Source organism: Mobula hypostoma, chromosome 23 (assembly GCF_963921235.1).
Source record: "Mobula hypostoma chromosome 23, sMobHyp1.1, whole genome shotgun sequence".
NCBI lineage: Eukaryota > Metazoa > Chordata > Chondrichthyes > Myliobatiformes > Myliobatidae > Mobula > Mobula hypostoma.
This window is the reverse complement of record NC_086119.1, coordinates 48,278,230-48,301,629: the sequence shown is the minus strand read 5'-3', so window position 1 is coordinate 48,301,629 and position 23,400 is coordinate 48,278,230. Positions and strand designations below refer to the sequence as shown.

Below are 23,400 nucleotides of genomic sequence, written 5' to 3'. Positions count from 1 at the left end.
CTCAACCTTGGGATGCCACGAGGAACTTTACAGCCAATGGAGCACATCATCGTTGAACCTAATTTGTGTAGAAAAAGCAGCCACAAATGATATTGGAATGGATAAACAATCTGTTTAGTGATGCTGGATGTAGGATAATCATATTCCCCCAAGACATCCAGGATACCTTCGGCTTCTCTTAAAAACACAGCTTATGGGACCTGATGTTAAACACTGGGGCCCTGTCTGCTTTCATCTGAAAGCTCTTTAAGCATGCAGCACTCTCGTATTACACAAGTGCCAGTCTGAAATATCTGCAGTCTCACAAATGCAGTCTTCAGGTTCATAGGTCAAAATGTTTTAAAGTCTCCCATCCCCCCCAGCCAGAACAAAGAACAAACACTGGCTGCAACTATTTAGTACTTAAATGGTATCTTTATAACAACTGAGAGCACCATGCAGATGAAATCACGACAAGAGCTTCTGCAGTGCAAAGAACAAATTAAACTCATTATTTGATTATTTCTTTTCAAAACATTCATTCTGTAATGGCAAGATAGCTGAAGAAAGATTCAAATCAACATTTGCCATAAAGCAACAAATCTGTAGCCATGGATATCTTGTGTAATATTATAATTGTATGTGATGCAGGTTTGCATATAATATAGAAGTTTATTTGTATAGCATTTTCAAACACAAGGAGGTTCAGATTGCTTTACATAAAAGATTTAAAAAAATCAAACATCAGATTTTAGACAATATGCAAGAGAATAAAATCACAAAAATAAGCATAATAGAGGTTACAGTGCATGAGATTCTAATTAAAAGCTACAGCAAAAATAAAAGTTTTAAGCCTCGATTTAAAAGAGCTTAAAGTTCGGGCAGACTTCAGATCCTCTGAAAGGTTATTCCAGATATGTGGAGCATAGTAACTAAAAGCTGCTTCACCATGTTTAGTTTTGACCCTGGAGACAGTAAGCAGACCTACCCCAGATGACCTGAGAGCTCGGGAAGGTTCCTAGCCCCGGACCATTCGGTGCTTTATAAACCAGTAGTAATAGTCTAAGGTCAATCCTCTGACAGACAGGAAGCCAGTGTAGTGATCTGAGAACTGGAGCGATATGTTCTACTTTCTTGGTCTTCTGAATGAACTGCAGCTCTGAGTGATTTTTTTTTTAAAAAACACATATGTGAATACACATTAATGGTCACGCCTACTAAAAATAAATGCATGGATGAGTTTTTCTAAATCTTGCTGAGACACTAGTAACAATTGTCCGACTAAACGTGGAACGAGAACTCCAGAGAGCCCATGCAATGAATGACACCTAATCCCCAACATCCATTAAAAATACCGCAGAAAGTGAAATAGAAACTATGCATTGTATGCAAGAACAAAGACATGGGAAAGATTGTGTCGTTTGACTCCTGAAGGCTACTCTCCTGTTCAAAAAGATCTACCCCAGGGCAAGGGGTTCCTGCACTACCCCAATATCCCTATCTATTGATCCATTCTGACTGACCTCCACAGCAGAGATTTAAAATTCCAAAGATTCACAACATACAGCAAAGGATTTGTTCTCATCCCGGTCCTAACTGACCTACCAATACTGTGTGAACTGTGGTTTTGGACAACAGTAAGGGAGACAACGTAAATTTCAATATCATTGTGGCACACTGAATGGTAAGCATACTATTTTTTATTGGTAAGGAGGCCAAAACTGTAAACCACATAGCAGGATCCCTTATAGTTGCAGTCATATTATATACATGTATTTACATACAGTTGTAAGTTTATGAACCTTTTCCAATTACCTAGCTTTCTGCATTAATTACTGAGATGTGGCCCAATCTTCATCCGAGTCACATTAATAAACAAACACAATCTGCCTAAACTAATAACACAAACAATTGTACTTTTCATGTCTTTATTGTACACATTGTTTAACTATTCATAGTCCAAGCTGGAAAGAGTATGTGAACCTTTGTATTTAGTAACAGGGTGAACCCTCTTTAGCAGTAATAACCTCCACCAAACATTTCCCGTAGCTGCTGATCAGACCTGCACAATGGCGAGGAATGTTAGACTATTCCTCCACTCAATACGGTTTCAGTTCATCAATATTTCTGGGATACCCCTCATCAGGTCACACCACAGCTTCTCAATTGGGTTAAGGCCTGGATTTGGATTTGGCCATTCTAAAGCATGAATTTTATTCTTTAAACCATTCTACTGTTGAGTTACTCGTGTTTCGAATCATTGTCATGTTGCATCATCCAACTTCTATCAAGTTTCAGGTGACAGACCACTATCCTGACATTCTCCTGTAAAATGGTGTGCAGTGCCCTTCGTCTTTCAACAGCTGTGTGTGTTTCTGTCAAAAAGTTCAGCTTCTGTCTTATCTTTGTCCACAGAACATTGTTCCCGAAGTGTTGTGGAACATCCAGGTGGTCTTTTGCAAACTTGGGATGTGAGCCATTTTTTTTTGCTGAGTAGCGGTTACCTCGGTGATGTCCTTCTACGAACACCATTCTTGTTCAGTGTCTTTCTTATAGTGGACACATGAACAGAGACTTTAGTAAGTTCTAGAGATTATCTGTAGGTCTTTTGGTGATACCCTTGGGTTCTTCTTCACGTCCCTCAGCACTGCAAGCTGTGACTCTTGCTGTGATCTTTGCAAGATGTCCACTCCAATGGAGTGTAGAAACAAAACTGAATTTCCTCCATTTGTAGACAATTTCTGTTACTGTGGACTGATGAACACTCAGGTCTTTAGAAATGCTTTTGTAGCCATTTCCAGCTTCATGTATCTCTACAATTCTTCTTCTAAAGGTCCTCTGAAAGTTGTTTTGATCGAGGCATTTTGCACTTAAACAGATCTTCGATAACAGCAGGTTCTGTCAGTAACCTGACTGTCTTTTTTTTATAGGGCAGGGTACCTCTACAACCCACACCTCAAATTTCATCTCATTGATTGAGATTTGGAGTAGAAGGCATTACCCCAGAGATCCACATACTTTTGAGCCTAGACAGTGATTGTTTACATAGGATACTCTGTTTTGATGGCTTGCTCCCAAGTTAGTAAAAGGCAATATACAAGGACATAGGTCCCTTTTAACTTTTCACAATATCACTATTTGAAATACTGCACTGTATTGTCTTCAGTCGATATTTGTCTATATTACATCTGCCATATTCCTGTCTACTCAGCAGTCTGCATCTTGAACCCACTTTACACAATTGCAGTTTCGTAGCAGACTTGGAAAGGTGTTTACTGACATTTTTAATCTCTCCGTCTCTGTGTAGAGTGCTCCCCTGCCTCAAATTATCCACCATTGTCCCTGTGCCAAAAAAGACCAGGGTAACAGGCCTGAATGCCTGGCGTCCTGTCGTACTCACCTCAATACTAAGTAAACGCTTTGAGAGCCTGGTCAAGGATTACATCGGCAGCTTGCTACCACCCAAACTGGACCTCCCCACAATTTGCCTACCAACAGGTGACGCAATAGACACTGCTCTACAAACCGTCCTTACATACCTGGAGAAGAATGCTCATGTGAGAATGCTGTTCATGGATTACAGTTCAGCATTCAACACCATAGTTCCATCCAGGCTCAACAAAAAGCTCAGAGACCTCGGCCTTGACCCTGCCTTGAGCAGCTGGATCCTGGACTTCCTGTCAGATCACCGACAGGTTGTGAGAGTGGGCTCACTCACCTCCAACCCTCTGACTCTCAACACAGGAGCCCCTCAGGGCTGTGTACTGAGTCCCCTCCTTTACTCCCTGTATACCCATGACTGTATCGCCACTCACAGCTCCAATCTGCTAATTAAATTTGCCACCAACACTACATTAATTGGTCTTATCTCCAACAATAACAAGGTGGCCTACAGGGAAGAAGTCATCACAGTGGTGTCAAGAAAACGTCTCCCTCAATGTCGCAAAAACTAAGGAGCTGGTTGTGGACTACAGTAGGAATGGAAACAGGCTAACCCCTATTGACATCAATGGATCTGGGGTTGAGAGGGTAAATAGCATCCACATCACCGAGGACCTCACGTGGTCATTACACACCAGCTGTGTGGTGAAAAAGACACAACAGGGCTCTTTCACCCGAGACGGTTGAGGGAGTTTAGTATGTGCGCCCAAATCCTAAGAATTTTCTATAGGGAGACAAGTGAAAGCATCTTGACTGGCTGCACCACTGCCTGGTATGGGAACTGTACTTCCCCTAATCGCAGGATTCTGGAGAGAGTGATGCGGACAGCCCAGCGCATCTGTAGTTGTGAACTTCCCATGATTCAGGACATTTACAAGGACAGGTGTATAAAAAGGGCCCATAGAATCATTGGGGACCCAAGCCATCCCAATCACAATCTATTCCAGCTGCTACCACCCGGGAAGTGGAATCGCAGCATAAAAGCCAGGACCAACAGGCTCCAGGACAGCTTCTTCCACCAGGACATCAGACTGATTAACTCACACAGATTTGAGTGTGCTCTGTATTACATTGACTGTTCTATTTATAAATTATTACAGATCACTATGATTGCACATTGCACATTTAGATGGAGACGTAATGTAAAGATTTTTACTCCTCATGTGAAGGATGAAAGAAATAAAGTCAATTCAATTAGGGGTAGCTGATCTCAGCCAAACTGTCCTCAACATAAACACTGCAGATTTCTCATTTTCATACGAAAGGCAGCCATTTGGTCTATGAAGCCCATTCTAGTTCAAGGGCACTTATCAACCCCATTCCTCAGTTAATTTCCCTGTAAATTGCTTTCATTCCCATCAACTTTCTGATTCTCCTCGCACCCACCTAGACTTGGGATAATTTACACAGGCTGATTAAGCTACCAACCTGCACACAAGGAAACTAAGCACCTGAGGGAAACCTACATGGTCACATGCACACAGACGCAGAGGTCAGGGATAAAAGCGAGATCATGGGAGCCAGTGATTTCCCTCCCTTTGCTACTGACGGATAAATAAGCATTGCTCTATTGTCAGTATAGTTAACTCTTTATATATTTGAACCAAGCTTGGTTTAAACTCCAATGGATTGCTCAAATATAGAAGCTACATTATCTAAATTTTCGGTAAGGCATCTTTTCTGTGACTAGCTTGACTTTAAGTTGCTTTCAAGCATGAAAAATTACCTTGAAATGTTTATATACAATTCAGGACAATCAGGAGATATTTGCAAAGAACCAAAAGAATGCAAGCAGAAAAGCATTAGATATTTAACCCTACTCACTGACAGGGATGAAAGGCATCCCTCCATGACTATGCTGTACTTCAAATTTATCTACACTAGAAAATGCTTCATTTCATCCACATATGCTATCAATACCAGCTGGGACAGGAGGGAAGATTTAAATTTGTGAGCCGCAAAGCTCATCTGGTGATCCAGTTAATATATTTCATCTCTATATGGCTCACTGGTTCTTCATTAAGTTGTTGAAGAGGACAACATGTTAGGGGACATCAAACTAATTGTGACCATCTTCAAGATGGAACAAATTTGATTATGGAACTAAAGGGTCTCCCTCTTAACTATCACCAGTTAAAGGTATTGCCAGGATCCTCATGTGAGGAAAATACACTACTAGAATTCTGTCCATCTACAGGAAATTATCTTAACCCCCATGTTAGCCCACAATGCAGGGAGCAACATTAGCACCACTTGACTACATTTCACCTCAAATGTTTCAACCACATTAGTCAAGGAGGAATGTGGAGCATTCGTCTTAAACTTTGATGGCCATTGAAACTCTCCTCACCACATGCATAATGACAGCACAAGAGATCCAAAGGTATTGAAGAGATCCAAATGTATTGTGGACCGGTGTCAAATCTAAGATATCACCTCAACACATCTGAATCTTTCTTGCTGCAAATCTATACCTCACCAATCAGCTGGTGAAGCAAAACAATTAAGTTGCTCAAGCTGTCATCTCTGATACAAAAAGAAATTCAACCCAGCTTCTGTCACTGAGCTGCAGTGTTGAGATGACCATTAAATATGGACCTATTCAGAGGGAGAGCTCCAAAACATTGCAAATGTGAGTGATTCTTACAAGTAAAAACATCATGAATCAGCGTTCTCTGTCGACCTACCCCAGCTGTGCAATGCCACCTACCACCATAAAAGTTCCAGACAAGAGCCTTGAATACATGCACCACTTCCAATCTCTTGGAAGCCACCATTCAAAAAGAGACACAGATGAAAATCAGCACTCTCATTGTACCAGCTCCATCTTTAATTTGGAGCCACAGTGAAGATCAAGGCCTTAAACCAGACAGCAGCACTCTGTCTTCAGTTCATGGACTATCTGCGGCAAGAGATACACCAGCCAAGAAAGAGTCCGTCACTCACAACACGAATTGGTAAGCAGCACCAAGGGAATTGAATACATCGAAATGGCAGGAGTCCACCACCACCCAAACTAGCCCCCAGTGCCCCATCAAGGACATCATGCCCACCCAGAGTAGAGTCTGCAGTCCTACCTTGGCCTTGAGTACCATAGAACCTAGAGGTAGAATGAAGTAGTCATTCTCGATCCCAAAGGGCAAGTGAATTGCTGTCACCATGTTACCTAGTAAACTAAAATCTGCATCGCCAAATCATTCCAAATACCAGATTTACAAAGCTTTGCCCTCTTTTACAACAGGAAGTGGCACCAATGTCTAGACTGTAATGCAAGGATATATATACCCAGTTAGTTTTCTCACAGCACAGGTGAAAGCCTCACGCTTGCCATGCAGAGAGAAGCTGGAAGAACTGGGTATCAGTCTGGATTACAAACAATAATACTTCACTGCCTGTATTATTTTGGTTCTTTGCAATTTTGCTTTTTAAGAAAAATTTTTCCTCTATATTATGTATTTCACTGAATTGCTTGGCTGGCTAATGGCACAGTGGCATCAGTGCTGGACTTTGGAGCAAAGGCTCCCGAGTTAGAATCCAAGTCGGGCCACCCCCCCGAGCATGCTTCCATCCGTGCCGGGTTGAGCGTCGAGCTAGCCACTCGGCCTCGTAAAAAACAAGGGTCGAGTCAGGGACGTTCATATAGTGACCCGGTTAACCTGAAAGGAGACTAATCCCGACACTACGTACCAGACAAAAATGGCCGACTGTCCAGTGCGACACGCTAGGAAGGATTGAATTGCTGCTGCTGCCAAGTTAACAATTTCATGACACATGCTGGTGATAATAAACCTGATTCTGATTCAAAACTTTGCAGTCATCTGTCTAAAGGTAGCACACTTTTTATGCAGACATAACTGACTGCTAGATTGTTGAACAGACCATTAGTCTTTCCCTACCTCACTGTTCTCCAATGGGAATGAGAACACAAAGACGCAAGTGGAGACTAGTTTTTAAAAAAAAAAAATCAATGGATGAAATCAGCTGGCTGTTCTCAGCCTCAGGGATTATACAGGAAGCTTCTCCTCCCTTCCATTGAGGCGTTCAGTATCCTACATCCATGCAACTTTGGAATAGACATACTGGCTGATGTGTGCTGAAGCAATACCTGGCACATGTTTCTGGGATGCATAAATCAATGGCACTTTTCAACAAACAAAAGCCTGCAGTACGACTGTCTTGGAGAAAGGACAGAGGAAGAACTGAAGACAATGCTTCCCTTTAGAGAAAAAGCTAGAAGGTAATTATTAAAATACAGATTCAATCTTGCCCTGAAAAATGGATTAGAACGTCTGCAGCTTCCCATGGGAAGTAATCCATATTCCACATTAAATGAAATAACCTACTTTATATAATTGTATATCTTGATTTATAGTTGCATGAATTTAGTACTGTGACCATGCACATTTGGAGCCAACGACTTCCCACTTATTAAATATCTCAAACGTAAAAACAACCCAGTTATGATTCCTTACCTCCAACTTCACAACTCATTGGAAATTAGTAAGCACAGAGAGAAAAGGTGTCATCAACATGTAAATGCTTGCTGCATCGTGAAAAAACACTGTCATTTCCCACCTTAGACCAGATATAAAACGAAAGTGAGCTCTTTACAGCTGGAATGATCACACTGGTGACTAATTATAGACAAAGGACAATACCGGTACTGAAGAAACCATTGTTTCGGATAACTTACTGAAAAAGTAATGCCCTTCTCCAGCCTAAAGCCATGCTTCTCCAACTCTCCATACCCTGCTCTCCCCAACCTCAAATCCCCCACAAACGTCAGGCCTTTATCCAATTTCATTTTGTCATTAATGAATTGGAACTTGCACATCAACCTTAAAAGAACCTTCTATTCCCAACTGTCTTTTAGCACATTCTGAATCTTCCTATTCTGGTTACCAATTCGCAAGTCAGTGCATCACAGAGCAATGCAACGCGGATACAGGCTCTGTAGCCCAACACAGCCATAGTGACCAGTTTCCACCCAGTTAGTCCCAATTTCCTCCCTTTGGCTCACAGCACTTCAAGCCCCACAAATTTGCATATTCATATGAAAAAAATTACAGATTCTGTTCTGGCAGAGGAGATGGCTAAAATTTTTGGAGGAGTCTGATCAACCACATTTTTTAAATTAACAATTCACGTTCAGTTTTTCCTCATAGGAACAGGCAGATGGCTAGACAGATTAGTTTGTTAAATGAGAAGCTATGGTAAAATATATGGTGTTTCAGAACCCAACTCAACCTGCAAGTACCCAAAAATCAGTAAATTTAGCATTGAATGAACAAAACCTATTTCCCACACTAAGAGAAGGCCACTCAGACCCTCATGACTGCTCTACACTTTAATTAGATCATGACCACCATCCTGTATTAAAACCATCTCCCCTTGACATACAAAAAATGCCTTAGTCCTGAGGAAACTTGCTGATTGAAATGCCGGAGCTCTCAAGCAGAGAACTATAAAGATTCACTGTAAATATGGAGAAATAACTATAAATATGGAGAAACTCCTAATGAATCACAGGCTCTAGTCGTGTCAAGGAAATTCTTCTATTTACTGCCAACCTCATACATTAAAACAGTCATCCTAGTAATCAATCTGCCAAGTCTTCACTACAACTCCTTGGTCTCAAGTATAGATTGTACACCAGACTGGTTCTCGGTGTTTAGGTGGTGGGTTCAATATCAGTGAATACTGGACTTGTACAAGACCTCCCTTGTACTCAATTCATCCTGCAATAAGAGCCAACATACCTGTTCCTTCAAATTTCTTGCTGTATCTGCAGGTTAACTTTCAATGATTTGTTCAAAATGACACTGAGGTTCTCTCCCAAACATCAATACTTTTCAATCTAACCACTTCAAAATAAAAATCAGAATGTCTTTTCTCATACCAAATCAGATGTTCTCATATCCTCCGTCACATTCTAGCTGCCATGACCTCTCATCCAATACATTAGCCTGTGTCTATTATCACCACCATCCCTTCCTTGCAATTTTCCTACATCCAGCACAATCCACCCTGGCACCCAATCTTGTGCCATGACCAATTATGGACAGAATTTGATCGCCTCATCCAAATCACTGATGTAGATTGTAAATAACGCCGAACTCCTGCATTATACCTTAAAGTCTCCCAAGGTAATAACCTCCATAATAAAAACAACCTGTTTATTCCCATTGTTTTCTGTCCTCCAACCACTCCTCAATCTGCACTCGTCTATTACTCCAATGTGCAGCAATTTTAATAGTTCCCCCCCCCCTTTTCCTGTTCTGCCTGCTATAACCTCAAAACTATCATTGATCAAAAATGATTCCTCTCAAAGTCAAACAATTCTGTCCCATTGCTTTTCCTACAAGGTATCACACTACTGCTTCCTTATTAATAGATTCTGGCACTGTCCTTACAACTGGCATCAAGAGAACTGGTCCCAACTTCAGAATTCTCTCATGTCTTTCTTGAATAGTGGAGTTACATTTGCCAAATATTCAATGTTCTACAATCGGTTGGACAACTCAGAATTTTGGAAGATAACAACCATGTCTCTTTCTGAACCATATGTATATCATCAGATCCTGGGCATTTAATAGCATTTTAATTTGTTAATATATTTTGCTACTAATGCATACTTTATTCTGCTCCTCATGCACTCTGGATTTGTCATCTACCCCTACTTTCAGACCTTCTGAGGTGAAAACTAATTGTTAACTTATCTCCCCACCTCCCTCCTGCCTCATTCCCTAAGGGATCTACAGTAATGCTTGCTAATCTTTTCCATTTTTACACATCTATAGAAGCATTTATAGTCCACTTGATTCTTGCTAGATTATAGTTGTATTCTATTTTTGTTTTCTTTCATTTTCAATGGCTTGGTCTTTATTTGCTGATTTTTAAAATTTAAAATCCTCAGGCCTACCTCACTTCTTAGCTATGATACAAGCCTTTTCTTTTGATCCATGTTAGTCACCTGTTGGTTTTCGGTAGCCTAAAACAGATTATGCACTTGCTGCAATATGTATTGTTTAACTTTAGCTTCTCAGTTTCTTCATTCCACACAAAGAGATAATCTGAAGCAAATACAAACACCCGAGGGCAGATCTGAATGCAGTTCAACCTGCAAGTTATGCTTAACTGGATGTCAAAAACGTTTCTGTAGGGAGTTAGCAAATGAAGTTCAGGCCATGACCAGGTCAGAGCTATGTACCTTTAAGCTCCCATCAGGACATATGGGAACACTTTTCAGTCACGGCAATGACAGCACTGTCAGAGTCACAACTGACACCATAACCAGACCAACTTCAGCACAATCTGCTGAAATGCTAAATTGGTTTAATTCAGTTTGCCCTTTACAAGGATTCATGATTGAACAACACCTTCTATTTAGTTCATGACTATGCTGTAGGACTGAAAAAAATTAGAAAGCAAAATCGAGACCGATTTTGACTCATCTAAATGTCAAATACTTCAACCTGAGCAGAGCATATGTTGCATATTTAATGCCTAGAACAGTTTATTTGGAACTAGATTAAAAGGCACTGATTACAGGCTCTAATTCTTATAGTCATGAATGCTGGTATTTGAACTCTTTAATCTAAGACCAGCTACATTACTCAGTTTGGGTGTTGCCTCAAGGGAAATACTCATGAAACCTGTGATGTGCCCAACTAGCACCTCAAACTCCTTTATCCCAGACCAACCTAACCAACTGATGGTTTATGTAAAATCTATCATGTTTATCAGAATAACAAAGTTCCATTGACAATGCACCTGGATTAGACAGGAGTAACTAGCTAAATGAAGTGATGATTTGGATTATAAAAGTAAACCCAAACAGTAGTTATAGACATAAGAGATTCTGCAGATGTTGGAAATCTTGAGGAACACACACACACACAAATGCTGGAGGAACTCAGCAAGCCGGGCAGCATCTTTCAGGAAGGAATTAACATTCAATGTTTTGGGCCAAGACCCTCATCAGGTCTGGAAGGGAAGGAGAAAGACAGAATAAGGTAGGAAGAAGGAAAGGTGAGGAGCAAGGTGAGTTAACTACAACTACAGCGTCAACTCAGTGTTGAAGCACCTCGATCAAATCACAGAACTGGTAAAAAGAATGTAAACGAAAACACAAGGAACACGAGTGCCCAACGCGGGTCCACAGCTTCGGGGCCTGTTCAGTGAAGCCTGTCCTGGAGCCCGATGGCTGCAGGGCAACAGCTGACCCCGAACCCAAGTCTCCACTACCTTCCACCCATCAGCAGCAGCGAGGAGAGACCAGTCAAACGCAGGCAGACAGCACTGAACCCGTTCATTTACCACTCTTGCCCTCGACAATTTTAATCTTGCTTGCCGCTTTGATCAGTGCAGAGTAGTAGAGATGAACACAGATTAGTGTTCTGCCATTAGAAATTGATGCAGCAAACGCCCCCAGCTTGTTTTTATTTTAGTTCCTAACACAAGGATGAAACGGGAACTTTACATCACACCTCAAAATATCTGACATAATCAACAATCGACATCCAAGGTATTACATGCTGTATTTTCTCACAAAATGATACTTGCTAGAACAAAACTGTCCTTCACCTACAGGGCCTTCTGTCTAAAATATTCAGCATCCAAGGCTACATCTCTCTGATCCACCACACCTTGGTACTCGAAACCAAAATGTCAATGTAGCTTTCAAAAATCACTGCCACAACTTCCTGTGACATTTAAGTCACGAGGCTCCTTTTAAAGTTTGCACTAGGCCTTTGCTACAGTACTGGACAAGGCAAACTTACAAGCAAAAGACCTTGAGAAAGTAAATGTCGCAGACTACAACGCAAGCACTGGCAGCAGTATCCTGATGCAACAAATATTATTCCACATTCCCACAATTATTAAATCCTGGAAGCATTTCCAAACATCTGATTAGGATCAGTGATTACTCGTACTCACAAACCACCATTCACCATACCAATTAAAACTAAAACCAAGAGGATGTTTGAAAGAAATATCTCCTTCAGGAGGGGCATTTGTAGAGTCAAAATCATGTTCAATGACGAGTCATTTACAAAGGAGAGGACAGTGAATGATTCAATTTGAAGTTGAAACAACTAACTTGTGTTGAAATGCCCAAACACATGAATCTATTTATTTTATATGCTGACTGACTTACCCTGCATTTCCAGAAATGAATTATATGTTAATTGACAATAAGCTTTCATGCTACTTGTAATCAAAATGAAATGACACTGCCGAGGTTAAATTTGGAACTCAAACCCTCACATTTGGGGAGCTATAGGGTCAGGCATTAGTCAGCATTCACAATATTCAAGTATCTTTCACCATCTCATTAGTCCAGCCACACCCAGTTCCCAACAGAGCTGCAACCATTTTGTGGGAAATTGGCTGGATCAATTGCAAGTTAACAAATTTGATGTCAGATGCCAGTGATAATAAACCTGATTCTGAATAGCCTCCTGCTCCCAATCTCCTCAGAGAAAATCTAAACAGCACCTTAAGTATTAAAATACATACAAGTCCCCTGCCTTTAGCTTTACCCATGACCAGGGTTTAGTTGGCTTATGTAAAAGTTAATCAGAAACCCACTGGAGCAGAATTAGGCCATTCGGTCCATCAAATCTGTACCGCTATTCAACCATAGCTTTATTTTCCTATTCTCCTTGCCTTTCCTTGTAACATTTGATGGTGTTAGTAATCAAGATCCAATCAACCTCTGCTTTAAATATACCCAATAACTTGGCCTTAATTGCTGCCTGTGGCAATGAATTCCAGACTCACCACCCTCGGAATTTCTTACCCTGTTCTAAAGGGACGGCCCCTGTATTCTGAGTCTATACTCTCTGGTCCCAGACACTCCACTATTGGAAACAGCCTCCCCCACATCCACTGTCTACGCCTTTCAATAGCTGCAGGCATCAATGACCTCCCCTTATTCTTCTAAATTCTAGCAAGTACAGGCCCAGAACCATCAAACTCTCCTCATAAATCAACATTTTTATTCCCAGGATCATTCTCATGAACCTCCTCTGGACCCTCTCCTATGCCAGAACACCCTTTTCTAGATATGGGCCCCAAACGTGCATCATGCTGCCTACATCTTACCTCTGCTGAGACATTACAGCTCAAATAGAGGTTAAATACATCTGCTGCCAAGAAACAACTTGGGAAAATTCCCAGACACTATCGTGAGAAGGAAGTCATTAGAAAACCTGTCAAAAGGATCCACTGCTCTCTATAATCAGATTACCCACAATGGCAAAGGACAAAGAAGCTAGTTGCAGTTTGTTCCTTTTAAAAGAACAATCTGACCACAATTATTTCCTTTACACTTTCCTCTTCCTTATTCTCACCAGAATACATAACATTGATAGTGCACCTTTTCATAACTCTCAAACCTCCGCCAGCTTAACATGAGTGAGGTGGAACTCACCAGGCTGAGAGTACAGTTGCAATGCAGTGGGAAGCAAAATCCCATAATAGTTAGATGGGTTAACCAATCTTTGATGACTTAAGCTGATAAGGTAATTAAGAACATCAGGTGACCACCACCTCAATATTCCACACTGGCATCAGCTCCCTAAAACATCAGTATTATTAGGAATGACAGAAAGAACTAAAATTCATTCTTCAGCATTTGGATTCTGACACGGACGACTCATTCATCTGCAAATCATTAAAATATCGTTCTAGATTGTACTTGTGTTTGGAAATCTTTTGTACTTTAGAAGTACAGTGGATTCCAGTTAATTGGGCCATCTGTTTATTTGGGACAATACTTAAAGAACAAATATTAATTGAGAAAATAGCCAAGATTCGCTGTTTAGTTGGGACACTATGTCTCTTAACTGGAACAGAAGAATGATGTCGAACTGTTTCTAACTTGCAGACACGTGCATTTGTGTGGCCACTACACCGTGCTTAGAGCCAACTGCCTTTAAATGATGTCAGTTGATATGTCTGTGCTCAAAATGCAGTGATTTTGTTTCTCACTGATAGTTGGCAAAATAAAACAAACGTTTAGAGCTGTTTTGCTCATAGAGGTTTGAAGCTTGGAGATGACAGAAATGGCCAAGAGTGAAACTGAAATGACTTCACTACTTCAAGTTAGGAACTATGAAGAACTTGAAGGTGTCAACAACCATCTTGAATTTTACAATGAAAATTCAGAAGGGTCAAAAGCACTGTATGAAGGCAGTCCATTTTCTGTGTTAGGTGTCTGCAATGATTTTGTCATTTACAGTCAAAAAAGAACACAGCATGCAATGGATGAATTCCTCTATTGATAACCATTAGGAAGAAATACACAGTTCTGTAGTAACGTTACTGCTCCAATTTGTTCTGTATTTCATTTAAATACATAATTTTTCAGTCAAATGCTAGTCTTTTTTCATATACTTAACTATTTTCATGAAACTTCAGGTAAATGGGGCAGCTGTTTAACTGGGCTAAAATATATTGGCCCTGACATGTGCCAATGCACCAAAATCCACCGTATTCCCCAATCATGGTAACTTTAGTTTTTTGCTCTGAAACAAGTAGTCAGGAATAATTCTGATTCTAAACAAGCAGGAAGTAGAATTGTACTCAAAGCCAGTTGAAGCAATGGAAATCTTCAGTAAAGGGCCACTGAGTGAACTGTGCTGGAGTGTCAGTGTAATCATGTTCTTAAGCAGGGTTTAATCACAGCAGCTCAAAAGCAAGCAGGAGTTTGGCTTAAAAGTTGTAGTTATTACCCTATTATACCATTGAATAAATAATTAGGACCCAACCTGGGGTTTATGGACCACTTGCTTAATGGTATTGGTCCATGGCATAAAAAAAGGTTGGAAGCCATTACCCAGGTATAACTCTTGGCAACCACAATCCCATAGATCATTTCTTGTCCAAATACAGTCCTTTCCAAGTTAGATATGTAACAAACCATTTGTCAGCTGCTATTCACACCTTACTTTATTTACAATAAAAGGCATTCATAGGGAAGTATATCAACATTGTGGTTGAAACAGCTTGGACCATTATGAGAAATATTCAAACCACTGTTTAGCTGGAGGCACCTACCATTGTCATGACTGAAGAGATCCCTGTAAACTTGCCATCTGTCACTACAATTAACATGGAGACACAATCATTCACATCTATTCATTGAAAGGGACAAATTATGCAAATTAGCATGGCAGCAACATCATTTTATTATTACACACGTGGAAAACACTAGCCGAGCACGAGAAAACAGTGAGACAAGAGCAGGTTACCCATTGGCCATATTGGAAACAGATAAATTCTACTTCCCAAAATCTAAGGTTATAGGGATTGGACAAAAATTTGGAGTTGGGGCCAAGGTCAGTCCTGAATTGTGGAGCAGGCTGCAGGATTTGGTGTTCTCTTGCTCCTATTTCCGATGTACCCATTAAGCAATCAATTCCAAAAATAGAAGAATCATATTCACTGTTCCACCCTCTCTTCCGTCTTTTTTCTTGGGTTTGTTCCCTGTCAGGTTGTACGTCTCAGCTTCTGCCCTCATTTAGATGATCTGGACCTAACCAAATGCCACCTTGAACACATGAGCAGCTAAGGAGCAATCTTTCACCCATCAGCAGGCAGAGAGAAAAACATGGTTTCCTTCATTCCTGGACCAAACAAAACTGGTTGGCCAATCAGCTATCACTTAATCCCATCTATTACAGTTTGCATTTAGGAATGACATTATGCTTTCAGCACCTGCTTCCCACCAGGGAGAATGATCTGTTTACATTTATGGTATTCCATGTCAGTTACCTCCATTACATGCCTGGAAACAGTTGCAGAAGTATCTTAAATAGGATGGAGATCAGACAGGTTTTGCACTCCCAGACCTTTACCTTCTTCCAAATATTCCTTACTTCCTTCTCCATAGTTTGTTGTATCATTTACACTCATGTTCATCTGTGTCATTCCTTCAAGAGGACCACAACCTTCTCACAGTTTGGAGGTTTGCATGCCTCATTGACCCAGACAGCCACGCTGGCTGGAGGCAGCACTTTATGATTTGACTCTTGGTAAGATCACCTTTACCAGACAGGTCAAAGGGTAGAAGCCAGACTAAGACCAGTCCACCAGTCCTCAAAGTTCAGGCGTCAGCTCAGGGCTAACAACCATGACTGGTTAAAAAGAAACTTATGGAAACAGCTATGAAGAATCCTTCTACATCTGAGTGGGCAAGGGCAGACAAAAATAGAGGATCTTCATTGCTGCCCTAAAGGGCAGCGAGTTACTTGCATCTTTGCTTACTCATTTCTACCTCTCATGCTCCTTTTTTACCACGATCTCCTTCCATCTTCCCCTAGAAGTCACTTCCGGTTCCCCTTTCCCTGGTCCCAGTTACTCTGAATCGCTTTTCCTGACTCTATACCTACAAATAGACTACTCCTCTCAAACATGAGAGCCCATTGATCTGAAATATGTTCTTTCCCCCTAAAGTTTGGACCCACCTATCACATCCTTCCAGTATTGAGACTACTGGCAACACATTTACAGATTTTCCCCCCACATTTGTCTGTCAAGATCTTTCAATCTTTATGATAAGAGCGGCTGAATAGCGGCAATCCCAGATGGGCAGGCATCATCATTTCGGACTATTCACATTGCTCCCACTTCCAACATGATTCATAGCAGGGCACGCGAACAGTGATTCACCCAAATGTTAGTGGGCTTGTCTGCACTTTGCCTTCGAACTATCACTCAACTAATCAAAAGCCAACATTAGTGTTGACAAAGATACTGTGACCCAGACATGCTTCTATCCAGTGTGAAACCCAAAGATAACTCAACAACAGGTCAGCATAACACCATATCAATAGCTCAGCATAAAATGAAGTAATTGTAACTGATTTTAATTGTACCTTCGCCAAGCAATGCATCTTTAAGGAGCAATGCCTCAAAAAGGGAGCATCACCATTAAGGACCCCCACCACCCTATTTTCATTGCTACCATTAGGAAGTACAGGAGCCTAAAGGCACACAACTCAACGATTCAGGAATAGCTTCTTCCCCTCTGCCATCTGATTTCTGAATGGACATTGAACCCATGAACACATCACTACATTTGAAACATACTTCTGCACTACTTAAATTATTTAATACTTGTTGTAATTGTTTTTTCCTCTATTATCTACTGCATTGTTCTGCTGCTGCTTAGACAAATTTCACGTCATATGTTGGCGATATTAAACCCGATTCTGATATGCTAACCAAAAGAGAAAATGCAACTGTACTAGACAGAATAGCTATTCCAGTGTCCAATGTAACATTTACACTGCCTGGCTGAATGTGTACACTGCATCTATGCAGTCTTCAACATGCGATAAGTACAACTAATAGCAAAATCATCACCCAGTATAAACTCGCGAATCATCTTTGTCTGGTGTCAACACATCAAGCAAATTATTCCTTGGTAACCACTGACTTTCCAATTGGACAGCAAGAGCGAGTCCCTATCATTCACCAGGTGATCTCTGCAGTGTGCCCATATACTTTAAACTTTGCTCTTCAGCTTGTCGTTTTGCAAAGTGTGCGCCTGTTTTATTTCACTGGATAATGAATGTTATCATGTATGCTCTATGCAACTTGTTTTTAGTCACCGTGTCATCACAGCCACACCCATAACCAGCCAGCGATAGCCAAACAATCCACTCCCTAAATGTTTAGCTCATTTATAGATGGTCATTTTAGGAGTTCTGATAACAAATCTACTCCAGTTAATTCCTATGGACCATAAGATATAGAAGCAGAATTAGGCCATTCGGTATAGTTGAAATAGAATAACGCAATATATGTTTTGAAATACGATTCTAATTTCCTCAGACTGACAATTTCTGACCTAGTCACATCACCTAGTGATGGGAGATGCTATGAGAAATCCCAGGTTTTTAAAAATGTTTTTTTTGAAGTTGTGGCGATATAGCAAATTCCCTTATACAAAGCCTTTGGTGTTTTATTAAACCATTGTAATTTATCATAATTATAACATAAAACGGATACTTTTGTTAAAACAGATTAAAAGGTTAGCATTAAATGCAAAAATCTGCCCCCCCCTCACCCCGGGATGTCTGTAAAGCGTTCCCTCCACCTTCTGTGACTGAAACGGCAGACACACTCGTTAAATAGTGTCAATCGACCACGAGGTGTCTGGTACTGATAAAGTTAAAACCTGGGCGGGGTCCCAGAAATCTTCCGTGGGATGCACCACACAGGAGAAAAAGAACCAGTGCTCCCAAATTCGACTGTAACCCCGCCAATACCGCAGAAAAAGGGCGTGGGTAATCAATGGATGCTAAAGAGGAGGGGTGCAAGTTAAATTGATCGCGCTACGATTCAAATCGATTTATAGGACGCTCTTTCCGAATAAATTCAGCATGGGACTATAAAACCACATTTTACAAAAAAATTAGAAATTGGGTAATATTCGGGCGTTTGCCGTTTCTAAATTGGCAGTATGAAACGTGACTCTTGCCTAAAAAATTGCAGAGACAATGCGGCTGAGAGGTTTCAATGGGCGTACCTAGCACAGCCAAGAAACAAATGGTGCAATAAAGACACGGGCATGCGGACCGAAGACTGCGCCACTCCCAGAGCCAAAAAAAACGACACGCGTCTCCTCCTTTCATTTGCAGCAACCGGCCCAGCACGATCCACCGGGCGCTGAAACGAAAGGGAAAACCTCGAGGGAGGGGACTATCACTCGTAGTAGATTTGACCGGGAAAGTCGGATACCTGCAGTGTCACACCGGCAGAATATTCCAGAATTGTTCCCTCCCTCCCCAGTTATTTGCTTTGTTCGCTGTCAGAAGAAGCGGAGAGCCTCCCGCAGATTGACAGCGATGCATTCCAGAGGACAGGGGGAGGGGGTGGGAACAATACCCTCGGACACCCCCCCCCCACACACACACACACACACACACACACACACACACACACACTCAGCCGCCCCTTCTGGGGGTGGGACAGGGAGCCTGTTGATCGCGGGAGCGGAGGGTTGCAGACACGGGCGACCTCCAGTCACTCGGAAAGAACGTGCCTTTTAAAGCTGCAGTTAGCGCCTCTATTTCGATCGCCACCACCCCCACCGGATGCACGCGGGGCAGGGGAAGGCTCTGCAGATACTACTAAAAAGGGGGCAGCTTAAAGGCTTTATTTTAAAACCAGTCAGCAAAAGCACGCCATTCACTTTTAAATATCCATTTCAGCTGACGCCGCGGGTAGGAAACCCGATCAATGATGCTCAATCGAAGAAAGCAGCTTGGGCGAGAAATTTCTCGTAAAGGCACCGCCCAGTCGGCATTATCCGCATTCTGTTGTTTTTTTTCCCCCCTTGCCCAAAGATTTCATCGCTTTACTCTCAGGCACAGTGTGTCTCGTGTAAAGACAATTCACTTCATGTTACCAGCCCAAATGGCAAATTTACTAGGTTAAGAATTCAGACGCAAATCTTGATATTCCGGAATTAAGTGATTTGCTGGCCCTGCCCCACCAACAAAATATATCTGGGTTAAGACACCTCCCACCCTGGGCCCAAAAACTGTGTGTCAAACACCGTGCTGGCTTCATTCATTGCAAACGGGTTATCCGTTTTGCGGCATCGCCTAGTCCTGTACTGATAAAAGAAGGCTGGGAAAGGAGAGGAATGGGGTGGGGGCGGGGGGAGATGAGAAAAACTGGGAAGTGGCGAAAAGACAAAATAGGTAAACGGGGAGAAATAACTCACAAAGACATACCGATTTCATCGCGGCTGCCATATCGTCGTACCGTTCGGCTTGTTCAGCCAGCCTGGCTTTCTGCACTAGCTGCTCGCGGTCTACCATTTTTCTACCGGATGCGTTTGTACAAACAGGTATAAACTAAAACGTTTATCTAGAAAGCAAAGGGAACCGGCGTTGCTTTATTCCTGCAGCAGGCTGCCCCTCGCTCACACCGCTGCCGCAGCCGGTGCCTCCCAGTCTCGCGCCGACAGAACACCCCCAGCATTCCGCCTTGACGTCACTGCCCATATATAGGCACCACCCGCGCCGCCGGCGACGTCACTGCCCATACTCCGACCGCCCCGGATTTCCTCATTTGGAAACAAAGTAGCAAATGAGCGTGGCCGTGTTGAGCGCCCGCCCCGCTCCACTGCAGTGACTCGCTTCCGAACTACATTTCCCAACCACGCCTGGCCGAGATTTTGCGCCGTGGCTGGCAGGCTCGGGCGACTTCAGCCAAGTGCTGCCAACCCAGCTAAAAAAACGTGGGTTTCGGACACTCATTAGCAGAGAGACAGGTCCGGAACAGAGGGGAATGCACTGTTACTGGGGGAGTTGTGAACGGAGAAGGGTAGGGAGAAAGAAGAGCGGGACGGGGGTTTTGGGTGGGGTATTATTTGGAAAGAAGGTGGGAAGTGAGAGCTAGGAGATTGGAAGCGATTGGGAGAGGGGAAGTAGGTGGATACCAAGTGGAAGGTGTGGGATTGGGAAGAGGCTGGAGAGAAAAGGAAGGTGGGTGGCGGCAGTGAGTGTGAGGCTGCGAGGACATAGGGAAGAACTGGATAGTGGATGTGAACAAGGAGGAAGGAGAGAGAAGGAATGAAGGGAAATAGAGGAGGAAGAGGCCCAAATGGGCTTGTTTACATGCTGTATAATTCTAGGTGCGAAAGGAGAAAGAGTGAAGTGGGAGAGAAGGAAGATGTGGGAGTTAGAAGGTGAGGTGAAGAAGAAATATCAGAAACTCTAAGCAGTTTCAGCAGCATCTGTGGAAAGAAAATTAGCGTATGGGTCATTCATTTCCTTGTGACAAGGGATGCCATTTTACCTACTAAGTCTATGCTAGCTCATGATGCATTCCCACTAAAAACAACATCTCCTTGGAGTCATGAATGACCAGCTCTATGATTCACCCCGTTGCATCTCGATCAATTTACAGTGGGTCAGTTAACAGGATCATGCTGGTAAACCCACACCACAATGATAAGAACCTGCAAACTCCCTGCAGGCAGGACTGGAGTTCAGGATTGAGCCTGGATTATTCTACAAGCTGCGTCATTTTGTTGTCATTATGTGTTTTTTAAACGGGGATTTATTTACTCTGGACACTGACTGTTTTTAATTCAGACTTAATTTTGTTATTTGTCATCTTAATATTGTTGAGTCATACAATGCGACTCATGTCGTCTGCAGTCACTGCCAGTTTGGGTCAATTCAGCTGGTTTGGAGAGGTGAAACCAACTTAAATTTTCATAGTGGTAGAATCCGAACATTGGTGCTGCTGACTTAAGCTATTTGTACTGATAGGATTGGTCAGTTGCCTATTGAAGAGCTGGCACAACTAACCTTCACTTCGGCTAGCCGAAAGTTAAATAATATCAGAGATTTAATAGAAAGCTCCTAAATCAAGGGGAATTTCGCTAGCAAAGATACAAAGAAGAGTCGTGGTCTTGACTAGGACAGATTAAAGACGATTTGAAAACCTACGGGGAGGAAAGATATTCTGTAGAGTCTCGCATACCGTGCCTGAAAAGATAGAAACAATTTCATTAGCAGATTGCAAAGGTAATTTGTTATATATTTCAGAAAATAAATGACGTTATGCTGTGAGGAAAGAGCAGAATACAGTGATGTGGTTAATTGGATGGCTCATGCAAAAAGGTGAACCTGGCATGTTGACCCGTGTGATGCTTAATAACTCATTTGAATGCAGCTGAATCTTGCTTTAAACCTTTCAGTTTATGATCAACATGTTAAAAGGCAAATCAATCAGGAGTGAAATACATAAAGTAAGAGAGGGTGACATTCCAAACAGCTAATTTCACAAGTAAATCTCTTCAGCTCATCAGCAGAAGTTCGAGAAATTATAGCAGACAGAAGACCTGGTTAATTGGCACTATAGAGATGACTTTTGCCATTTTCTTCTGGGGCAGTGATTGTCTGCATTGCATTCAAAGAGCACGAAAATAGTCCAAATTCTTTGCTTTAAAGCAGAGTGTGGTTATAACTGTATGTAACTTTGGGAATGGCAAATTGCCTGTTTAACCTCTCACCAAAGCAAGATGTGGTTCTCAACAAGAATTGTTGCTTTTCTTCACTTCGATGGGGGATGCTGTCACTGAGAGCATTCTTAAGAAGAAAGGGGTTCACTTCTTCATGCAGCTCACTTTAGGCCTTCCGGGGTTCATAGATCCATCGATTAGGGAGATGAGAAATTTCTACGTGAGCTGGCTGTAAAACATGTGATAGATATTGTGTTTGGTGATGAACTCTTCTGGTGATCTGCTCCTATGATCTGCTCTTCCAGAGTGTCTGTGCTAGCTCTATGTCATCAGCCAAGTGAAGCAGAAGAGGTGGACAAATCCCCTTATTTAATCAGCTTAGCTTTAAGAGAAATGGGTAAAAAACAAGGAAAGCTGAGGCTTCGCACGGCAGGGCTGTGCATGTATATACACTAGTATGCAGAAGACTAACGTTCAAGTTGTTGCATTACTGATAATAAATTAAACTGAAATAACTGGGCCCAGAACACGTGCATTCTTACGAATCCAGAGTAGCTTTTATTTTACTTATACACAAGCAGAACAGCATAGCCCCCTGTCATCCACACCTGTTCTGAAGTCTGAACATAAAATCTGAATATTGACTATCATAAATTGTACATGTTTGAATTTCTTACTCATGAGATCAAACACCATTCAAAATAGAGATGTTAAAGTCCATCGAAACTTCAAGCAGACAGCCGATGATATTTTGAAGTTAGGACAATAGAGTCTTGTCGAGTAGGTTCCACATCCTTCTGTTACCTCGTTTGTTTCCAGCACCCCCTATTGTGTAGAAACATAGAAAACCTACAGCACAATCCAGGCCCTTTGGCCCACAAAGCTGTGCCGAACATGTCCTTACCTTAGAAATTACCTAGGGTTACCCATAGCTCTCTTTTTCTGAGCTCTATGTACCTATCTAATAGTCTCTTAAAAGA

At 41.9% G+C, this 23,400-nt stretch overlaps 1 protein-coding gene across 1 annotated transcript in view; it reads right to left on the bottom strand.

Moving 5' to 3' along the window:
- The window catches only part of LOC134336870 (14-3-3 protein gamma-B), a 53,844-nt gene extending 33,411 nt beyond the window's left edge, over window positions 1-20,433 (bottom strand). The window contains exon 1 of the mRNA XM_063031462.1: window positions 20,178-20,433. Coding sequence (XP_062887532.1) covers window positions 20,178-20,264 — 87 coding nt within the window. The 5' untranslated portion in view covers window positions 20,265-20,433. The remainder of the gene's footprint in view (window positions 1-20,177) is intronic.
- Between the last annotated feature and the right edge of the window lie 2,967 nt (window positions 20,434-23,400).